The following is a 20,834-nucleotide window of genomic DNA, read 5'->3' as shown; positions in this document are numbered from 1 at the left end:
CAGATCATAGAAATCATAGCTTTTAGAGCTGGAAGATAACTCATATTTTCCATATAATCATTCAATTATTTAAAAAGTATTTATTAAACAGCTATGATGTGCCAGACACTGCTAAGTACCAAGGATACAAAAAGAACAAAAGAAAAATAAAAAAAACAGTCCTTGCTCATTTTACAGTGAAGAAATTAAGTCCCAGAGGGACTGAGTTAATATTTATTCAGTCACACAGGAAGAAAAAGGAAGAGCCAGGATTCAAAACCAATTCTACAAACCATATCCAGCATTGTTTTCATTGTAGCTTCCTGCCTCACTATATCTCCTTGTGAAATGAGGGGGCTGGGCCAGAGACTTTTTAGGGTCACTTTTACTCTCACACCTATGAAGCCCTGTTTGACGATGAGGAAATAAATTAAGGGTCTGAAAGACTGTGAGCTGCCTGAAGTCCAACATCTTGTCAATGGCAGAGCTAGTACTAGAGGTCCAATCTTGAATGAATAGACAATAGGGAATTATCAAAATTTCCAGGTTTTAAATGTTTTTTTTCTTACCCTTTTAATGTGATTTTGCCTCATCTGCATATCTGACTTTTAAAAAAAAAATCTTCAATATATTACTTGCTACTTCCTGAAATGAAATGATTTAGCTTTGCTACTTTGCTATCGACTTAAATATTTTATTAAGGTTCTCACAATGACATATTAATGAATTATTTCTTTCTCTTCTCATTAAGACTTGAAAAGTTTTTGGACTTTTACTTTGCTACATAAACTTACCCAATTTTATATTTGGGGACATAAAAAGAGCCTAGGAAAATCCTCAAATGGAATATTCATTTGACAATGTTTTATGATGCTAAAGGTATTTGGGGAAAAATTATCATTTAGCATAACTCCAACATATGGAGATGATAAAAACTAACAGCACCCCAGATTTCACCACTTTTTAAAGGAAGTATAGAATAATGGAGATAATATTGATCTTAGAGTTAGGAGACTTAGGTTCAAGTCCTAACCATCCTTAAATACTTGGTTTGTGACTTTGGGAAAGTTAGTTCACTTTTCTAAGAAACTAAGTGCCTTCAGCTGAAAAATGGGGAAATTAATATTTGTACTACCTTCCTCACCAGGTTATTATTGATATCAAATGATAAAATGTTTGTATGAATATAATGGAATATTGCTATGCTGATGGAAATAATGATATGATATTGGTAGGATTGTGAGCCAGTCCAACCATTCTGGCCAATCATTCTGGAGAACAATTTGGAACTTTTAACTCAGAAATATCATTACTAGATTTATATCCTAAAAAGATCAAAGAAAAAGGAAAAGATCTACATGTACAGAAATATTTATAGAAGCTCTTTTTATAGGGGAAAAGAATTAGAAATTGAGGAGATGCCCACTAATTGTGGAATGGCTGAACAAGTTGTATTAGTGATAGAATACTATTATGCAATGAGAAATGACATACAGGATAGGTTTCAGAAAAACTTGGGAAGACTTATATGAATTGATGCAGAGTGAAATGAGTAGGGGATGTATGGGGGTGCTCAGGGAGGAGTAATATCTCTGGTATGGAGGGCTTGGCTCTCCAGCCTCTGACCCCCACCTGACACCCAGCTCTCACTTGTGGCTCCCAGTAGCTGCTAGCATGTGGCAGCGGCCACACCCTGGGCAATGGCTTCGACAGGCCGGCCAAACCTTGTGAGAGTAGCCATCGGGTCGTCGACCCCTGGTGAACTAGGGCTTTGCTCACCCAGCATGTGAAGACTGCTTCGGCTGAACAGGCAGAAGAAACCAACAAGAAGGTTCAATGGCTGAGATGGCGACGCAGCAAAGTGCTTAGGGCGTGTTGGAGCACAAAGGACAACATGGCCATCCAATGCAGCTGAGGAAGTCTCCAGATGTAACAACTTTTCGTGCCACTGGACCCAGGCTTCCAACGCCGAGAGAGTGGGACTGTCTCTGTGCATCGGCTTTTCCACTTAAATCTTCATGCACAAGTGTCTTTGTGCACAAAAACGCACAAAGACAATTGTCATCCTGTTACCGAGAGACTACTACACAAATGAGTAAAACCAAGAGATTGTTGCCTACAATAACAGCAATATTGTAATGAAGATCAACTGTGAAGGACTTAGTTATTCTGGGCAATACAATAATGCAAAACAATTCTAAAAGATTCATGATGAAAAATGCCATCTACCTACAGAAAGAGAACTGATGATATTTGAGTGCATTTTACTGTTCAAGCATATCTAACTCTTCATGACCTTGTAGACCATATTGTCCATGGGGTTTTCTTGGCAAAGACAGTGGAGTACTTTCCCATTTCCTTCTCTAGTGGATTAAGGCAAATAGAGGTTAAGTGATTTATGCCTGGAGTCACACAGTGTTTGAGGCTGGATTTGAACTACCTGATTCCAGGTTCAGTGCTCCTAGCCACCAAGCTATCTAGTTATCTAGCTGAGTGGATATTGAAGTATAATTTTTTCATTTTATTTTTCTTGCCTTTTTTTCTTGCAACATGGCTAATATGAAAAGGCGTTTTGAAAGATTCGACATATATAATTGCTGTTATATTGTCTTCTCAGTGGGTGGAGAAGGGAGTGAAGGAATGATTTCCAAGGGGAGGAGATTTAAAGGAATAATATTAAAGATGTGGGAGAGGGTCTGTTATAAAATCAGTTTGAAGGATCTACAGATACAGTGATGTTTAAAAGAGAGGTGATTTTTTTGGCGGAAGATAATGAATTGTTTTAGAAAAAGTTTTTAGATGTAGGGTATTCAAAACACCCATCTCCCTCATTGGAACTTAGATGAGAGAGGACTGCTGGATAGTATAGGGTTTGACTTTTTGTTGAGTTTTGATTTAAACTCTTGGGGGTCTTAGTTTTTCCTTTTGTAAAACGGAGCAAAATGGAATTGGACCAGATGACCTCTCAGGTCTCTAACTCATATGATCTCAAAAGAGGGAGCCGTGAAGATAAGAGTGCCTGAGCAGAGACTGTTGGAAAGGTAGAGGATGAAGGTGAAGACTGCAAATCAAAAGACTTGGGTTCGAATCATGTCTTGAGAAAGTCCCTTTTTGGGATCAGAGACTGAGCGAGCCTAACCTTAACCTCCCGCCTTATCTTAAAATCAGTTTTTATTTTGAGTTTTCATTCACTGTTTCTTTTATCTCCGTAGGGCCAGAGGTTTGAAGTCAAGGAATTTAACTCCCTCATTTTACGGATGAAATCGAGGGCCAGCGCGGTCAAAATGCGTACTAAGAGCAAATTTTAAAGAGCCGGGTAAATGCAAGCTCGCCCGCCGGCTTAATCAAGAAGCCTGGCACAGATGCATGCAGTAGCACCAGTCTTTGGCAAGTAGCTCTGGTTCCCTCACACTCGCTCCTGCCCCCGCCCCACCCCTCCTGCCGGCTCGGTCCTGTACGTCACTTCCGGCTGGGAGACAAAATGGCGTCCCGAGTGTCCCGGGCCCTGAGGCGTGTGGAGCGGCAGCGGCGGCTGCGCCTGCTCTGGGATCCTTAGAGCCGCGGGTGGCGGCGAAGGGGGCAGGCCCAGGTAAGCGGCTCGGCCCGGACCCACCGAGGGCTACGGCGACAGCGGCTGGAACTGACGGAGGGAGGGAGCATGGAAAGGCAGGAAGGACGGACGGACGGATGTAGGGAAGGGATGTGCGAGGGACAGCCCGGCCGGGGAGGACGACGGCAGAGCCGCCGCCCTCTGCGGCCGTCAGTCCGTTTATCCGTCAGCTCGTCTGGGTGGGGAGTGGAGGGCGCGGGGGAGGGGCCGCGTGAGGAGCCGGCCGTGGTGCGAGTGGGGGCGGGGTGGAGGTAGAGGCGGGGAAGAGAGGCAGGTGACTGCTGGCGGGGGTGGGTTGGGCTGGGTTGGGCTAGACTGGGCTGGGGGAGAGGAGGAGTGGGGTGCCCCGGCGCGCGGCGTGGGGAGGGGTAGGAGCGCTCGCCCGCTTGCTCTGGGACCTCTCGCCGGCCAGTTTAGCCCGAGCGCCGTCCAGCCTGCCTTCCTGCCGCTCGCCCGCCAGCCCGCTCGCTCGAGCGCCGCGTGCACCTGCAGCGAACGCACGCGCTAAGCGCGCTCTCAGAAGTAAGGCTCTCCCCTGTCCGAATCCCGGGGCGAGCGCGGAATTGAAATAAACAAATTGGACTTCTTCTCCCTACTCCTATCCCCCTCGCGCACTCACAAACCCGGATAGTAAATACTGGCATTCATACAGACTGATGCACACGGTTATAATCGAGTATTTACTTTTCTTTTTTCTTTTTTTTTAGTTTTTGCAGTTTACCTCAGGAATTTTTGTTTTAATATCTTACTTTGCCCCCTCGCTTTAAAATTAACTTTAATTTTGAACTTAATGCATTCAGTGTTTTGTGCTGAAGTTTTTTATTGTCCAAATTTGATGAGAGAGGCCGCACTACCGGGTGGAAAGAATGTTGGATTTTGGATCCTTGCTCCGATGCTTATTACACAAATCATCTAACCTTTTGGGGTCTCATTTTCCTCACTTGTAAAATGAGGCGGTTGGTCTTCTGTGGTTCCTTTTCAAATTCTAAAGTCTATTATCCTGTTTCTGGAAGTCATGTCATGTATATTCGATGTTTCCATAACAATTTTGATGGTCTCCTAAAACGCTGTTAAACCGCTACAGCTTGTTGTTATGCCTAAATAAGTTGTTGTAACTCCAAGTAAACTAGTTTATGACTATTGAATACAATCATTTAGCTTCCCATAACAGCCAGCGTTTTGAAATAAGAATGCTTTCAGCTAAAGAATTCAACTATCTGATAGATGTTTGTTAACACATCTAGTGTATGAAGAGCCCCGGGTAGATGTGGAGGTAAGACCTGCTCTGCCCTCCCGGAGCTGGTGGCCTCTGAATAGAGGGGATGGATGTCATACCCTTATGGTAGCAGGAAGCTAGATTTGTGGATATAGTGTGGGACTTAGAATAAGTAAATGAGATGCTCAATTTAGACACTTTTTAGTAGTGAAATCCTGAGCAAGTCATTTAACCCGATTTAGTTTCCTCATCTGTAAAATGGAGATGATAATAGTACCTACTTCCTGGTATAGTTTTGATGATCGTATGAATTAATATTTGTAAAGAGCCTTGCCATCTTTTGAAGTTCTAATGATTATTATGAATACTATATGGTTGTTGATTTGGATTTTTGAGACCTATGAACAATGGTTACAAATCCAAACTGCTGCGCCTAGAAAGACAACTACTAAGGTGATGATTTTTTGAGAAAGGTTGATTTTTTAAAAAATGCCTTTTCATAGATTACTTATTTAAAAAACAAAACAAAAAATATTAAGCAGTTAGTTGGTATTTTTTCCTTTGTCCTTAGAGTTTATAATTAATTTAAATTTGAACTGTCTTAAGAATTCTAATTATCTTAAAAAATTACTCTCTTTGTGAAAGTGTGTTTTACAAGATTATTCCTCTGATGTTAAGAGGAATTGATAATCCTGGTCTAGTATTAATTACTTCCATGTTAACTAAAACTTTAAATTTTGAAAAAAATATCAGCTCCTCCAAACGTTTTCAGAGAAGTACTTATATCTCCCCTTTTTGCTTGATCCTGATACAAGGCATCTTAGGTTAAAGTTTCTTTTTGAGAAATCTGGCCGTGTATATGTTGATAAATATGTTTGTCAAGGTTCTTTTTTTCTCTTAAACTTTAAATTCAGGAAATTCAAATTTTGGGTTCTCAGCTTCTGATCTGTAAAATTCTTCCCAAGTTTCAGTTTTTTAAAAAGAAACTTTTGTCAATTTTTCAGGGTTTTTGCAGAATATCTTGGGAAGAGAGATCCTGTGGATCAAAGGTTTGCTTAAATTGGTTTATTTATGGACTTTAAAGAAAAGTATTCCTGCAAAACTTTAAAATACACACAATTTAAAATTTAGGTTGTTTTCTAGAATTTAAGCATGTATTTTCTCTATTTTTTGTTATGGCAGTTGGAAAAAATGACTTTCAGTTTCAATTTATGCTGTTAATCCTCTAGTCAGGAACTACACAGGTTGCAGTGATTAATTTTGGTTTTGTTGGGTTAAGTGACTTAATCCTGGGTTAGTTTTTTTGTCTTCTAATATAAAGTCTATTTTAAACTTTTATACTAGGTGGTGATTTGCTGCCTTTTTGTTTGTGTAAGCCTTGCTTTCAAGCTTATATAAAATCAGAAAATTTAGAGCTAAAGGAGACCTTGGAAAACTTCTAGTTTAACCTCCTTTTACAGATAAGGAAAATCTGGCCTTTGGGGATGAAGTCACTTGCCCAAGGTCAAGTAGACAGTCATTGACATGGCTAGAATTGGGACTGAGGTCCTGGACTTCACATTCACTTCATTTGTTACAATGCATCACACTGCTAAAATGGAAACAAAAACAGTCCCTCAAAGTAACAGTTCTGAGCATGTGTTGAGATGGTTAGCTATTTGGAATTTGCCACATAAGGATCATTGATAACTTTGTTATAAAGCTCTGAGATAATGTTCTGTCTTTTTTTTTTTTTGTATAAGTTGGAACTGTGTAGTTAAATCCCCATGAATCATCTAAAGTATTTGTCTGAGTGTGATAGTTGTGACATTTTTTTTCTCCTTTAAACCCTTACCTTTTGTTTTATCATCAATATTAAATATCAGTTCCAAGGCAGAAGAGTGATAAGGGCTAGGCAATTGGGATAAAGTGACTTGACCAAGGTCACATAGCTAGGAAGTGTCTCTCCTCTGATTTGAACCCAGAACTTCCTGTCTCCACACGTGACTCTTTATCCACTTTTGTCACCTAGCTATTCCAACATACCTTCTTTTAAAGTTTTTGTGGTGTCCAGTTTCCTCACCTATAAGGAAGGGGGAATTATTGACAATTTCCAAGTATTCTTTCAACTTGATTATGATTTTACTTAGATTGAAGTTTTGACTATAAAGCTTTGACTATAGAGGATTGATGAGGAAGCTTTATAGTATTCTTTTTTTCTGAAGACCCTTTAGGATATTCTTACCCAACTATTATGATTTTGGTGCAATCCTTTCTGAAGACAGGGCATGAACTAAATGGTCCCTTGATGGTCTTTGATTTTATGACTTTGTAAATTGTTTTTTTGGTAATTTTGTTTTGGAAGGTCACCAGTTTGTATCTTTGAGCTAGGAAATTTTTTATAAAAGTCAGTCTAATCAGAATCTTTAGTGTCAATTGAATTATTATCCCATGTCATTGAATTTTTATACCTTTTCAGACATATTACACATGATCCATTTTCCTGTATTCTTTGATCCAGCCAAACTGGCTTTTATTCCACACACAAAAACATTTCCATCTTCAGCTTCTGTGACTTCTAAAAAAACCCTCTTACCTTCTGTCTTAATACAAATTCTTAGTTTCAAGGACTAGACTGTGGGGGTTAAGTGACTTACCTAAGATAGAAGTGTTTGAAGCCAGATTCCATCTTATGTCCTCCAGACTTCAGGTTTGGAGCTCTGTCCAGTCAGTCCTTTATGCCCTTCATACATAGTTTATATTTACATTTACTTATATGTGTTCACTTTCCTTCCCTTCTAAAGAATGTAATCTCCTGAGAGCAAGTCATGGCTCCTTTTTAATTTTGTATCTATTCATCCATATCTCCACAATCTTAAATTGATTTAATTGAAAAAGACGCTTAGTGAGTAATTTACTTGTAGTCCTTATACAAGCAGCATAAAAATAAATGCCCTTTTCCTTAGAAACTGAAATACTTTGTTGAAGATACACGAGTATGTATCTTCAGCAAAGGGAGTATTGTGTGCCTGTGTATCTCTAGCAGTATATTTCATATTACCCTTATATGGAAAATTCCAAATATCTAACCATCTTAGCACATGCTCAGTGGGACTGCTTTGAGGGTTTTGTTTTTGTTTTCATTTCACCAGTGTAGTATATTTATAAGTATATGTAGACACACACTCTTCTCAGCACTGTGTACTTAAAATATGTACAGCTAAATACAAATGTTAATATTATAAGTGAGTTTCCTAATTGGAAGCAAACTTTGCAAGTTTGTAAAATCCCATTTATATGAGTCTATCTGTTTCTTATTGTGACTGCCTAAACTTTTTTGATGGTGACACTCCCTAGTATTTTCATAGAAGTTAAGTAGCTAAAAGTTATTCTTAAAAAAAAAAAATGACAATTTTTCAGTGAATTGAGTATGAAATCCTATATATTGCAATTGATATTAGGATGCTTAATTGTAATGTGAAATATAGGGAAATTACTGTATTTCAATTTTATTTTTAATGTAAATTCACATAGATTTGACTGGTTTTGTAGATCTTTGTTTCAAGCCTAGAATGCCTCATATTTTGCATAGTGTTTAGAAAGGTCTTTTGTGAGTTGCTTAATTGGGCAAGCTCCAGACTAACCCACTCATTCATCTCTGTCACAAACTTGTTGGAGGACATTAACCCACCTTTGGCTCAATTTCCTTTGAGGATTGTGCTAGCAGTAGTTTGGCAAATTTAGGTTTTGTTATTTAATTTACATTTTTTGCACTGTGATTTTATTAATGGAAGCAGCTCTTACTGTGGAACCCTCTCCACCTAACAACAGCTTCTCTAACTTCCAGGTTGCCTTTTTTTTCCCCCCTTGAATGCTGCCCATACATAGCCAGTAGGGACAGAAACTAGGCTTGAACTTCAGCTCTAAGGCTGGCTGTCTATGTGCACTTGCCAGGCTGTTAGAAAACCCTGGCATTTTAAAGTGGTTTGTACTGTAGTCTGCAGAATGATAATAAAACAAGTGACCCAGGCATTGACAGAGAATTAGGAGAACAATGGAGTTAAGAGTCTGGAAGTTCTCTCTGCTTTAGTCTTCCCAAATTTGAAGAGATTATATATACTTCCTTTCAGTTTTACTAAGATATAGAAAGTTGTCTGAAAGTAGTTTGAGCTTTTTGTAGAGAGGATACCTTGGATTTTTCAGTGATGGAAAGTGTTTTATATCTCAGTGATCTTTAAATAACATTCATAAGATCAGTAGCCAAATACATATTTTTGTCTTTTTTTACTAACTATACTTTAACCCATTTAGATCATAAAGGTCTTGTCCTTATCTTGATTGCTTCTTTGTTGTATATTGATATCCACATTTAACTATTTCAAGTCTTTATTCTTAGAACATTAGCTTTAGTTATTTTTTTTAGTACCTACTACCATTCAGGTATTTGTAATTATATATTTATTGTTTTGTGAGATTAAAATTAATTTTGATTATAAAAGTGTTTTAATGGGATCACCTGGGAAAAGTCAGTGGTGAGTTCTTTGTTGTGAATTAAATCTTGCCTTTAAAAAAATTTTTTTTTAAACTAAAAAAACTTTTATTTTTTTAAAACTCTTGCCTTCTGACTTGGAGCCAATACTGTGTATTGTGTATTGGCTCCTAGGCAGAAGAGCAGTAAGGGCTAGGCAATGGGGGTTAAGTGACTTGCCCAGGGTGACACAGCTAGGAGGTCATATTTGAACCTAGGGCCTCCTGTTTCTAGGCCTGGCTCTCAATACACTGAGTTACCCAGCCTCCCCCCCCCCACCTTTTTTTTTTTTAATGACCACTAAAGCATTATGGTTAAATTTCTAAAGGGAAGATCTCTAATAGTAGCCATTTGAAATTTTATATATAGCAATTCATATCTTTTTTATTTTGAAGCTAGCAAAATTATAGAATTGCTGCTTTGAGCCATATTGATTTTCCTTTACTGTCTGTTTGATTTAAGGAAAGAGTATATTTATTTTTAACCTAAAGTAGACTACCCTAAATTAGATTTATTTATTTATTTTTGGGGTAGAGGGTCATTGTCTATAGATATTGTTAACTGGATATTATTAACTAAGTCTATATGGTGAAATTTCTTAAGACTAAATATAATTGGTGCATTATTGCCTTTATAGGTTTATGGCATTTACATTTTCAATAAAAGGAAAGTTCTAATCAGCCTCATTGTCTCATTCTAGCTCCACAATGTTGAAATAGCTCACCCTCTGCTAAGTTTTCTAGAAGTAGTACTTTGCATTTCCTGTTGGATATGATGGGGATATTATAAAATTCTGCCCAATTTGAACTTGCTAAGGGTGTCTTCATGTGGGTGTGTGTCTCCTTGCACTGTGCTCTGTTTTGGGGATTTGAGAATCTGATTTAAAAAAAAAATATTTTGCCAAGTTGAGAAGATAAATTTGTTTAGATGGGAATATTGTTGGCTTAATCCAGTAGACCATTTCTCAGTTTGGCATCTGGTATTAACAGTAGGAGCACAGAAATGGTGACATCCTTTTCCCCACCACCTCTTTTCAGTGGACAAAATTCAATTGGCTCCAATATTGGAATATTTTTTTAAGGAGTGAAAGAGCATTAATAAGTTGTGACTTTCATATTAACCAAGTATATTGAGAAGACTCCCTCTGTCTCACTTAAACAACAGATTTTGTTTTCAAAATCTTTGCTATAGTCTACCTCCCACTGATTTTTTCTCTTTTTTTTTTGTATAGGTAATATGTATTGTGTATATGCAGATGTATGTACACACTCTCATTATTAGTAAATACTGATAAAAATCTTAGCTGGGACTTCAAGTCCTCTCACTCTACCTATTAGTGAATATTTTGTTTTGTTAAGATTTTACCCCCTGTAACTGTTAGAGACTTAAATCTTTCAACATTAGTTGGTATTTCTACTTTTGTAGCTCTTAAAAATTAGGTTAAAGACTTGAGGGCTAACATTAGAAAATCAGCATGGTGTAGTGAACAGAACACAGGACATAGTGGATGTCTTGGAACTAGGCTTTGTCTCTCTTTCTCAAATTCCTTATCTGAGAAAAATCAGTGGATTGGATTCTAATAGAACATTTCTAGTTCTAATAGTCTATAATGGAGCAGAATAAAATGCAAAATGTACCTTAAAGGCTCTCCTTGAGCAAGGTATCTTGTGTTTATTAAGATAAGGTTTTTTGAAAGATATAACTGCAGAGGTAACTTGGTTAAACTGACTTTGATCAAGCAAGACTTAAAAACAACAACAACATAGACAAATTCTGAGTTTGCCTGTACCATAAAGGATGACCTGCACATTCTAAATAGGAAAGAGATTCTTGATCAGGAATAAAATTGAATGTTCCTATTCAAATAACATTGTGCTGATTGTGTTGAATTGAAATCTAACAAAACCTAGATTTAGCTAAGTAATTGCCACATGAAAATGGCTTAGCCATTTCATGGTGGAAAGAGAAATGGGATGAAAAGCAGATTGCCCAAATTATGAAATGTAGTTGAATATCTATGTGTATCTTGGAGAAGCATTGCAGAAGAATGATGATTTGGATTCAGTAGAAGATTGAGCAAGCAATTTTTGGGAAATTGTACAAAAATAAAATGATACTAGGCCATCCAGTGTCCTTCAAATGCTTTGAATATGTTTCTTGAACCATTTCAAGTCAAGATTTGACCAGAATTGCAAGTAAACCAAAAGTGCAATGGAATGAAGAATTTCCTTATTCCTTTGGATTCTTAGATATATATCATCTGTGTGTACTTGACTAAATGTTTTTTTTTTTCCTCCTCCCTTCAGATGTAAGTTTCTCTAGGACAAGGATTGTGTTGAATTTATATCTTCAGTGCTTAGAATAGTACTTTGCTTCTGTGTTTCGAGTAAGCTGTAGTATATTCCTAACAATAATTTGTATGTCTTAAGTGTCTTTAAAGTCATTGTTTAAGGCATGTAGGACAAAAAGGAAGGAGGCCTGTAATTTACTGAGGTTAAGGAGTAATAAGTAGACAGACAGCCCAAGTGCTATACTGGTACTCCTTTCCCCTGAAATTAAAAGAACTAGAAGATGGTCTCTAGTTCATTGAAGAATGGTGGGGGTGTGATGTTTTACCATTGGAGGGAACACTTACATGGAGGAAATCATGTAGCCATTGGAATATTTGTAAAGATAGAGTAGTAAGGACTATATATTTAGATATTATCTCTTAAAATGTTAAAGTTGAGAGAGCATTCTCATGATGTGATTGGGTTTTACCTTCTAACACTTTATTATGCTCATTCGAAGTGATATTTTTGGAGGTTAATACTTTTGTGAAGAGTTTTTATGCTGACTAGAATAAACACTTGACATCTGTTCCCACCTTAGGCTCATCCTGCCTCTCTGATCTTCTTACAAACTTTTCCTTTAACATTCATCTTATGTCCCTGTGCCTTTGTACAGATTGTCTCTCATACTTGGAATACCCTTTCTCTTCATCTCCCACTGGCCTCTTTGAATCCCCAATTTTCTTCCTTATTCATCTTCCCCATGAAACCTTTCCTGATCTTTCCTACCTGGTATTCATTTTGTAGATATGTGTATACTTGTATATATGTTCATGTCTCCAATTTTAGAAAGCAGACTCTCTGAATCAGCATAATGCTTGGTACATTTAAGTGATTTAAATGCTTGTTAATTTCTTAGTTTATCACAATTCAAATTCAACCTTCTGCAGCAGGCCTTTCCCAGGCCCCCTAGGTTCTAGTGCCTTCCCTTCTGAGATTACCTTACATTATATAATATGTACATTATATAATATTTGAATATGTATCTGTTGGTTCCTAGCTATTTGCATGTTGCCTTTCCTCTTGGAATATGAACTTGAAAGCAGGGACTGTATCTCAAGTGCTTTGGTGCCTGGTACATAAGTGTGTAGTAAATATTTATTGATTTCACTTAACATGACATAACTATTAGTGGTTCGTGAATCAGAGTAGGTAAATTCAGGAGGATAAGAATGGAGAACAAGAAGCACCAGATAGTATTCTGTTTTTACTCCTTCTGAGAAGGCACAGATAGCTAAAAAAAGTGGGATGAACTTTTTTGGATGTTAGGAATTAACTTTCCATTTAGTTGAATGTTGCTGTGTAGTAAGAAACTGAAAATAGGCTTGAGGGGAACAGTGATTTCTTTTTTTCATCATAGGTGTGAAGAAACACTAGGGGCTCAGAAGGATTGCTATGTTTTACAAAAGATGTGAATCAGTACTTATGGATATTTGCCAAACCATTGTAAACCATTTTTAATGAAAATCAGTGAAATGCTTCAGAAAGGAAAATAAATATGTGGTAATTGCATTAAATTGAGTAGGGTGAGAAATTTTTCTTATTTCCTCCATTTCTTTTTCTTCCCTTTTGATAGCACCAGTACTTTCAGATAAAGATACTTAGGTAAATTGGGATTTTTATGCTGTAAAAATGGTGAGAAACCTTAATTCTCTGTTCCTTAATCTATCAACTGTCATACCATTAACTAGTAATTTTTTAAAGACATGTTTTTATTATCAAGTCTTTGTTTCTATTTCAAAATCCGTTCTCAGATTTCTGTTAAATGAATCCTCTTTTGTAAATTGGAAAAAAAGGTAATCAAAACTGATCAACACAAAAGATTTATATTTAATTTTATATGTAACTGGAAATATATGTGTGTGTACACATACAAACTTTATAACATTTGACATCTGTGTCATTATTTGTTCCCTGGGCCAAAATTGATCATTTTTTTAGTGTTGGAGCAAACAGTAATATTGCTGAAGATGTCTTGATAGCTTAATAGGGACTAAAGTTAGCTGTGTTTAGTTCTTTTTAAAAGTTTGAAAAAGCTATCTTATACTTTTTCTTGGAAAAGATAAGATATAGAAGAGATAATAGATGAGTTTACAATTAGATGAATGGCTTGGTTTCAAAGAATAATTTTTTTTTTTTTGGTTTGGCTGCATCTTTGGAAGGATTATAGATTTATAGCTGGAAGGCACTTTAGAAGCCATGAAGTCCAACCCCTTCATTTTACAGATAAAGTTATTGAGGCACATTGAAGAGAGGTGACTTGCTCAATGGCTCACAGCTAGTAAATGAAGCATGATTTTAATATGTGACTTCATATCTGGCTAGTGTTCAATGTCTTCAACATCGCGCCAAGGATCTGTGATTGGCCCTGTGCCATTAACATTATTATTAGTGACTTGACTTATCCCTCTCATATTTGCAAATGGCATAAAACTGGGAACTTTTGTTAAACAAGAGATGATGATGTTACAAGAAAATAGCATTTTTTTACACTGTCTCTTCATCTTTATTCTTTTTTTTTAACATTATTTTATTTGGTCGTTTTCATACATTATTCACTGGAAACAAAGATCGTTTTCTTTTCCTCCCCCCGCCTTTCCCTCTCCCATAGCCGACGCATGATTCCACTGGTTATCACATGTGTTCTTGACTGGAACCCATTTCCCTGTTGTTGGAATTTGCATTATTCTTCATCTTTATTCTTGGCCCCCAGAATGGAGTGTTATAATCAGTCATTAAGCATTATTTGAAGTTCAACTATATGTAGGCAGTGAGGGATTCAAAAGCAAAAAAATAAATGAAAGTCCTAGCACTCAAGGAGTTGATGTTTCTATTTGGAGAGTCAACAAAGATAAATAGTTATAACTATAGATCATATAAAATAATTTTGGGGTAAAGACTCTTGCAACTGGGGGGATAAAAATTGCTTTTGATATTCCTTTGCAAAGAAAATAGTATTTTGGCAGTAACATCAATCCAATCTAATAATTGAAACTTAATAGGATAAATGTAGAGTCTTATATTTGTGAAGTTGACTTTATAGCCTAGAGTGGTAATGGAATCATGGATTACCTTATGATCACATTTAAGAAGTAAGAAGATGATTGTTCCATTATACTTAACCTTTTCTGGCCATATCCAGAGTATTTTGTTTGGTTCCTGGAACCTTAGTTTAGGAATAATGTTGATCAACTAGAGAAAATCCAGAATAATGGTAGTCAGGATAGTTATAGTGATAGGCTATTTGAAGGTTGGTTGAAGGGTTTGTGCTGTTTAAGAGAAGGTTGGGTGGGTAGGGAAGGTATGATTGCTCTCAAGTGTCTGAGCCTCTGTCATGTGGAAGAGAGATGAGATTGTTCTTTTTTTCCTCAGGAGGGCAGAACCAGGAAGTATGAGGAGAAGTTTCAAAGAATAAAGTTTAGTCCTGATTTCAGGCAAAAACTAACAATGTGAGTTAACAAGAAGTGGAAAAAGGGTATCTTGGGAAGGTAACAAGTTTCTGAAAAGACTAGAAACCTCCTTATTGGTTGTGTGTACTGAGGTTCCTTTTAATTAAAAAATTCTATGATTTTTGTTGTCTTATTACTGAGCACTTGTTACTGTATTATCTTTGTAATGCTAATGAACTAATATTTGTTAATAGTTTCCATTGTTGCCAAATTGATATCATTAAAACATAGATCTGAACATTGAACATAACTCTCCTAATCCCAGCCAAATCTACCTTTTTAATCTGATTACCCATTACTTCTCATGCATACTCTATTTCAGTCATTTTTATTACACATTTGATATTTCATCTCCCACCTCTGTGTTTCAACAGGTGGTTCCCCTTGTTTGGAAGTATCTTCTCCTCATCTTTATGTAGAATTCCATCCATCTGATTTTAAAGTATAGCTCCAGTGCCAGGCCTTTCCTGATAGCCCCATTAGTCAATTAGTTAATAAGCATTTATTACATACCTCTAGTGTTCCAGGCATTCTGCCAAGTACCAATACAAAAGAGACAAAAGACAGTTTGTGGCTCTCAATAGCTCACAACCAAATTGGGAAGAGACATCATGCAAACGAACAAGATATATATAGGATAAATTGGAGATACTATGTAGAAGGAAAGCACTAGCATTATGGGGAATTAGGAAGGATTTCTCCTAGAAGATGGGATTTTGACTAAGACTTGAAGGAAGCCAGGGAGACAGAAGGCAGAGATGAGGGAGAGCATTCTAATTATGAAAGATAGCATTTGAAAATTCACATTAGTGTGGAGATGGAGTATCTTGAGGGAGGAGCAGCTGAATCCAAGAGTACTTGGGGGAGAGGGTAGAGGGAGGGGAGATGTAGGAAGATAGGGAGTTCCTTGAGAGGAGGGACTACCTTTTACCTTTCTCTATATTCCTATTTCTTAGCACAGTGCCTGGGATATAGTGAGCACTTAATATATACTTAATGACTGATTCTACTGTATCCTTTGTCAAGAGTGGCTTCTCTCCTTGCACAGTATGTTTTTAATGAGTAAGTCTATTGAATTTAATTGATTTAAAAATTTGAAAATGTTAAAAAATTTATCAGTAATAACATGCAATCCAAAGTTTTTATCATATTAAGTGAAGTCATTTTTTGGGAGCCTGTCCTCAATTAAAAATAGTATCCAAAAAGATATGAGGGAGTTAAATCAGAGAAAGGTCTAAGTTAACCTTTCTAAAGAGATATGTAGATTTCGATGTGTCAGTGTTGTAAGCCACAATTTTTAATTTTAAATTTGATTTAACAAAAACTAACATCTATCTGCTTGGTTCTAGAGAGTATGGCTTTTTACTATTCTAGTATATTAAAAGTAGAGAGTATTTGGCTCTTTACAATTTTGCTTATTATCCTTTTAAAATTAGAATTTGAGACCTGTTAATAGTGTGTCAGTGTTTATGAAAAGTCCCTTTCACATAGGTGAAATTCTCATGTTTGCTAAAAATGTTACTCTAGTACCTCTTAAGCATGTATGTGATAATGAAAATATTGATTTATAGATGTGTTCACAAAGGACCACATTTGAAAACTTTATAGCATTGTAACATGTGTTTGAGGTTTTGTCTAGTTTAAGTATGTAATTTGATATTTTATCCTGCAACTACTGATAGACCTATTGTAGTTGGACAATCTTCCAAGCTCCTCCATTCCCGCCCCTTTATTTCCTTGGCTTTAGTTTATTTTCATAGCAAGTTATTTCAAATGGACTTTTTGGAAAGTGAGACTTGGACCAGTGAATTCATTTATATAAGGGGAACTCCAGAGGGAAAACATTCTCTGCTAGTCGAGGTCACAACTATTTTGCAATTTAGTCTTAGAGAGTATCTAGGAGGCAGCTAGAGGTTAAGTGATTTGGTTAGGGTCACGTAACTGATAAGTATAGGAGGCAAGATTTCAACCTCCTTGGCACGTGGTCCATCTACCATGTTGCTTGTCAGGAAATCAACATTAGTTACTTTGATGCTAGTGTTCTGATTCTTTATGCAATGTCATGGCTTTTTGGGGCCAATTAGATGACTCAGTGGGTTCAAATTTAGCCACAGACACTTCCTAGCTGTGTGACTTTGGGGCAAATCACTTAATCTCCATTGCCTAGCCTTTATTGCTCCTTCTGTTTTGTATTGATTCTAAGACAGAAGGTAAGGGTTTAAAAAGAAAGAAAGAAAAATCTTTTTGTCAGTGAAAGTCATCTGTATAGAACATTTGGCTAGGATACAAGTTATATGCACATAAAATGTCTGAAAATTCAAAGGTCTGTGACATAAAGTTTAATGACCAGCCACCCCCCCACCTCCGAAGTTCCAAAGTTTCAGAAATGAAGGAATCTGCAAGGCAGTCATTTCTGGTATGTTTGTCCATTTAAGAAGAAGTCACAACTCTGCCATTGACAAAGCCAAGAAGTCCATGAAAATTGGTGAGAAAAGGACAGGTTTTTTTGTTTGTTTTTTTTGCAGAGGAGTCGAGATAGACATATAATCAGGTAGGATTGAAGAGAGCCTAGAGCAGAGGTAGCGAAAAGCTCCTTGGTAATGGATTAGAAGTAATAAGAAGAATAGACATGGCCAGAAGTGAGGGAAGAAGACTGATATCCTCAGCATTCTGAGGAGACCAAAGGATGCTCTGTGAACTGTAGGTTAGGAGTCACTAGCCCCACCACACTCCTGCATGGGTTGGGGGGAAAGCATTCAGTCAAGAAACTTCTTTGAGGTTACTTGCCCAAGGATATTTGGGTAGAAAGGAAAATGGAAGAAGCAGGACTTTGAGTTAGGATTGGGTTGGATTCCTTACTCTGTCACTTAGAGACAGTCTTATTTCTGAGTCTGAGTTCCTCCCTTTGAAAAGGAGGAAGTTGTTTTAGATGTTCTTATAGACTGTTTCAGCTCTCAGTCTCTGAAGTTATTGCAACCAAATTTCTTAGAGATATGAAAATTAGTTTTAGTTGAAATGTGTACTAAGCTTAAAAATCACACTAAGACTTTGGGGACTCTGTGTGTATACACATATATATGGGTATGTGTGTATTTGCATATATGCATATGCATAAATGAACCAAAACCTTTTAATATATTACAATGGGAATTATATTTGAAATGGTAATTCAAATTGAAATGGAAATTCAAATAAAAACATTGTTTCCAAACTAAATGAAGAAAGAATCCTCATGGTAAAATAGGCCATCTTAATTTAATATTATATTTTGACATATGCCTTACATATTTTGTGAGTAATGTTATTCTGTGGCCTGTGGTTAATTATACTATCAACATAATTATACTTTTATTGTGGATAATTTGGCTTCAATTAATTAAAAGAAAATAATATTACAGCAGAGGTTGAATTTAGAGAGTATATTCTATCAAAAACATAATTTATTACAAGATTTACTTGTTTCTAAACATCTAGTTTTGCTTTGAGATGTTAATGAAAAATATTGGCTAAATAGGTAACTTGGCTTGTGGTTGCCTGCTTTTTAGCCTGTTCTGCTGCCATGACTGTGAACAAGTCTCTTGACTTTTGGTGGCCTTAGTTTCCTCATCTGTAAAATGAATGTTGGACCAGATGATCTCCCAGGTGTCTTCCAGCTCTGGAACCTGTGGTCCTATGTATGTGAAAATGCTTTGTGAATTTTAAGGCATCATGAAGCCATAAGGCACATTATTTCCGTGCTTTCCTACTCCAGGAACTTGAAAAACAAAAAATAATGCCAAGCAGTACTTTCTGTTAATTTTAGTATTAATTGAAAAAAAGAGGGCAATTTAAAATTTAAGTTTGCTTGTAGATATTAATGAAGCTGATTTCATTGTAATTTAAGGATGATACAACTCCCACATCAGAAGGTTGATGTCATCCTTTATAATAAATCTACTTTTAAGTTTAGAATATGATATAGAAATAGGAAGGATTAGTGAGGTCTTTTATTATTTTTGGTGATAGCAAAATTGATGAATGGGGAGACTTCATTTTGAAGTTGGTTTGCTGTTGAGTTGCTTTATGAGTAGCCCTTTGAGCAACTTTGTAGTGTTCTGTGTGTGGGTTTAAATCACTGTAAATTTTTAGGTAGGTACATATTACAATTGTCTGTTTTTCTTTTTAGGACTCATGTAATCAAAGGAGTTTCTTTGTTGTGTGTATCTTTACAGAACACAACAGGAATTCAAAATGAATCAGGTGAGTTTGACAATAAGAATTTATAAAAGTGCATTACCTAGATGTTAGTCCAGTTACTTCTTAACAGACATAGTAATACAACATTCATCCCCATAGAATATAAGAATGTGTAGTTGTATTTCTTAATATCTTTAATCAATCCATTGTCTTTCACAGTGTGCATTGTTTGTGAAGTTTAGTGTTGTTTTGTTGTTGTTGTCGTCTTTAGTTGACTGTGTTAATGTTTAACTAGTGTTCTTATCCAAAAGAACCCTGATATCATTTATAAAATACTGGCTCCAAGATGTTTTCTGGGAACCTGTTTCAGACCTTCCCTCTCTAGTGATGATTTTCTTATGCTGTACAAGCTATTGACTTCTATTTTAACACCTTCTTTTTGAGTGATACCTTAATTGCTTTAAATTGGGGACTTGAAAACTCTCGTGGGATCAAAACAGATTTAGTGGGAGAATTTCAGTGTTTTAAGTCCAGAAGGACCAGTTCTTGCAAAAAAACCCAAAAAACCCTACAAAAGCCAAGGGACAGATATCTAAATGAAGTCGGCTTCTACAAGGATATGGAATTACTTGGATATTAAAGCCATCATGGCATGAATATCTTAGTAGCATGGAAGGTGTTATTATAGGAAGTGTCTGTTGGGCATGAGGGAAAGTACATAAAACACTGAGAATTGTGTCTTTTAAAATGCCATTTTTTTGCAGAACAAAATTGAAAGCATTTTGTTTTGAAGAATGAAGCATATCGTTTTCGTCAGTTTTGAAATCACCATCCCTCACACAAGCATGTCTTCCTTGCTCCTTCCTCCCTACATCCCAAACTTCTGTCATTTTTGGATAACTTTTTGTTATTCATAATTTCATGCGATTCTGGTCATTATAATTTAGTTTAATTATTGAAGCAAATTTGATATAGTTAACTTATTTTTTTCTGAAAAATTTGGAAATAGAATCTTTCCCCCCTTTATGCCTTAAAAATCAAAATGCTTGTTTATTGTGATTCAAAATACCATACATCTAAAGAAAGGGTTCTGGCTAACACATGGAACAGGTGGTTTTCATTATTTTAAGCCTAGCAGATTTAGTAACATACTTTGAAGGCAAATTATTTTTTGGCAAATAGGAGGGTTTGGGGGGGGGCAAGGGGAGATTAGGATGAATTCTAGAATATTTTCCCATTCAACTATATATAAAAGTCATAGATTTTTATTTCTTCTCATCAGTATTAGCCCAAGGGAACTGATTATTCTCCTGGCATGGTCACTCAGGTTAGTTTTTTACTGGATTCCAAATGCTTTAGAAAAGACCAGATCTTGGTGGTGCTCATGGTGTTAGTGTTACATGGCTGTTAAGACTTGATTTATTTCCAGATGTAGGTGCAGTTTCAGCATTAGGCTGCTTGTAATATTAGGCCAAGAACAATAGCTTATTTCTAATAGAAAAGCTTGTGGCACTTTTCATTTATTTTCAGTTTGACATTCCAATAATATCAGACTTGCTCTCTACAA

The 20,834-nt window shown here is 36.4% G+C and overlaps 1 protein-coding gene across 8 annotated transcripts in view; it reads left to right on the top strand.

The window, feature by feature from the left end:
- The first annotated feature begins 3,436 nt into the window (after window positions 1-3,436).
- The window catches only part of PRDM2 (PR/SET domain 2), a 197,856-nt gene continuing 180,458 nt past the window's right edge, over window positions 3,437-20,834 (top strand). For 6 of the 8 annotated variants that reach the window (XR_466508.3, XM_007491750.3, XM_016422196.2 and 3 more), the window contains exons 1-2: window positions 3,437-3,568; window positions 19,257-19,330. Coding sequence is in view for 6 of the 8 variants with exons in the window: in XM_007491750.3 (XP_007491812.2) it covers window positions 19,322-19,330 (9 nt within the window). In the remaining 2 variants the exon portion in view is untranslated. Of the gene's footprint in view, window positions 3,569-13,771; window positions 15,092-19,256; window positions 19,331-20,834 lie in introns of those variants that run through there. The other 2 variants (XM_007491749.3, XM_056795744.1) reach the window with 2 other exon arrangements.

This window comes from Monodelphis domestica, chromosome 4, assembly GCF_027887165.1.
Source record: "Monodelphis domestica isolate mMonDom1 chromosome 4, mMonDom1.pri, whole genome shotgun sequence".
NCBI lineage: Eukaryota > Metazoa > Chordata > Mammalia > Didelphimorphia > Didelphidae > Monodelphis > Monodelphis domestica.
This window is presented reverse-complemented; position numbering and strand designations above follow the sequence as displayed.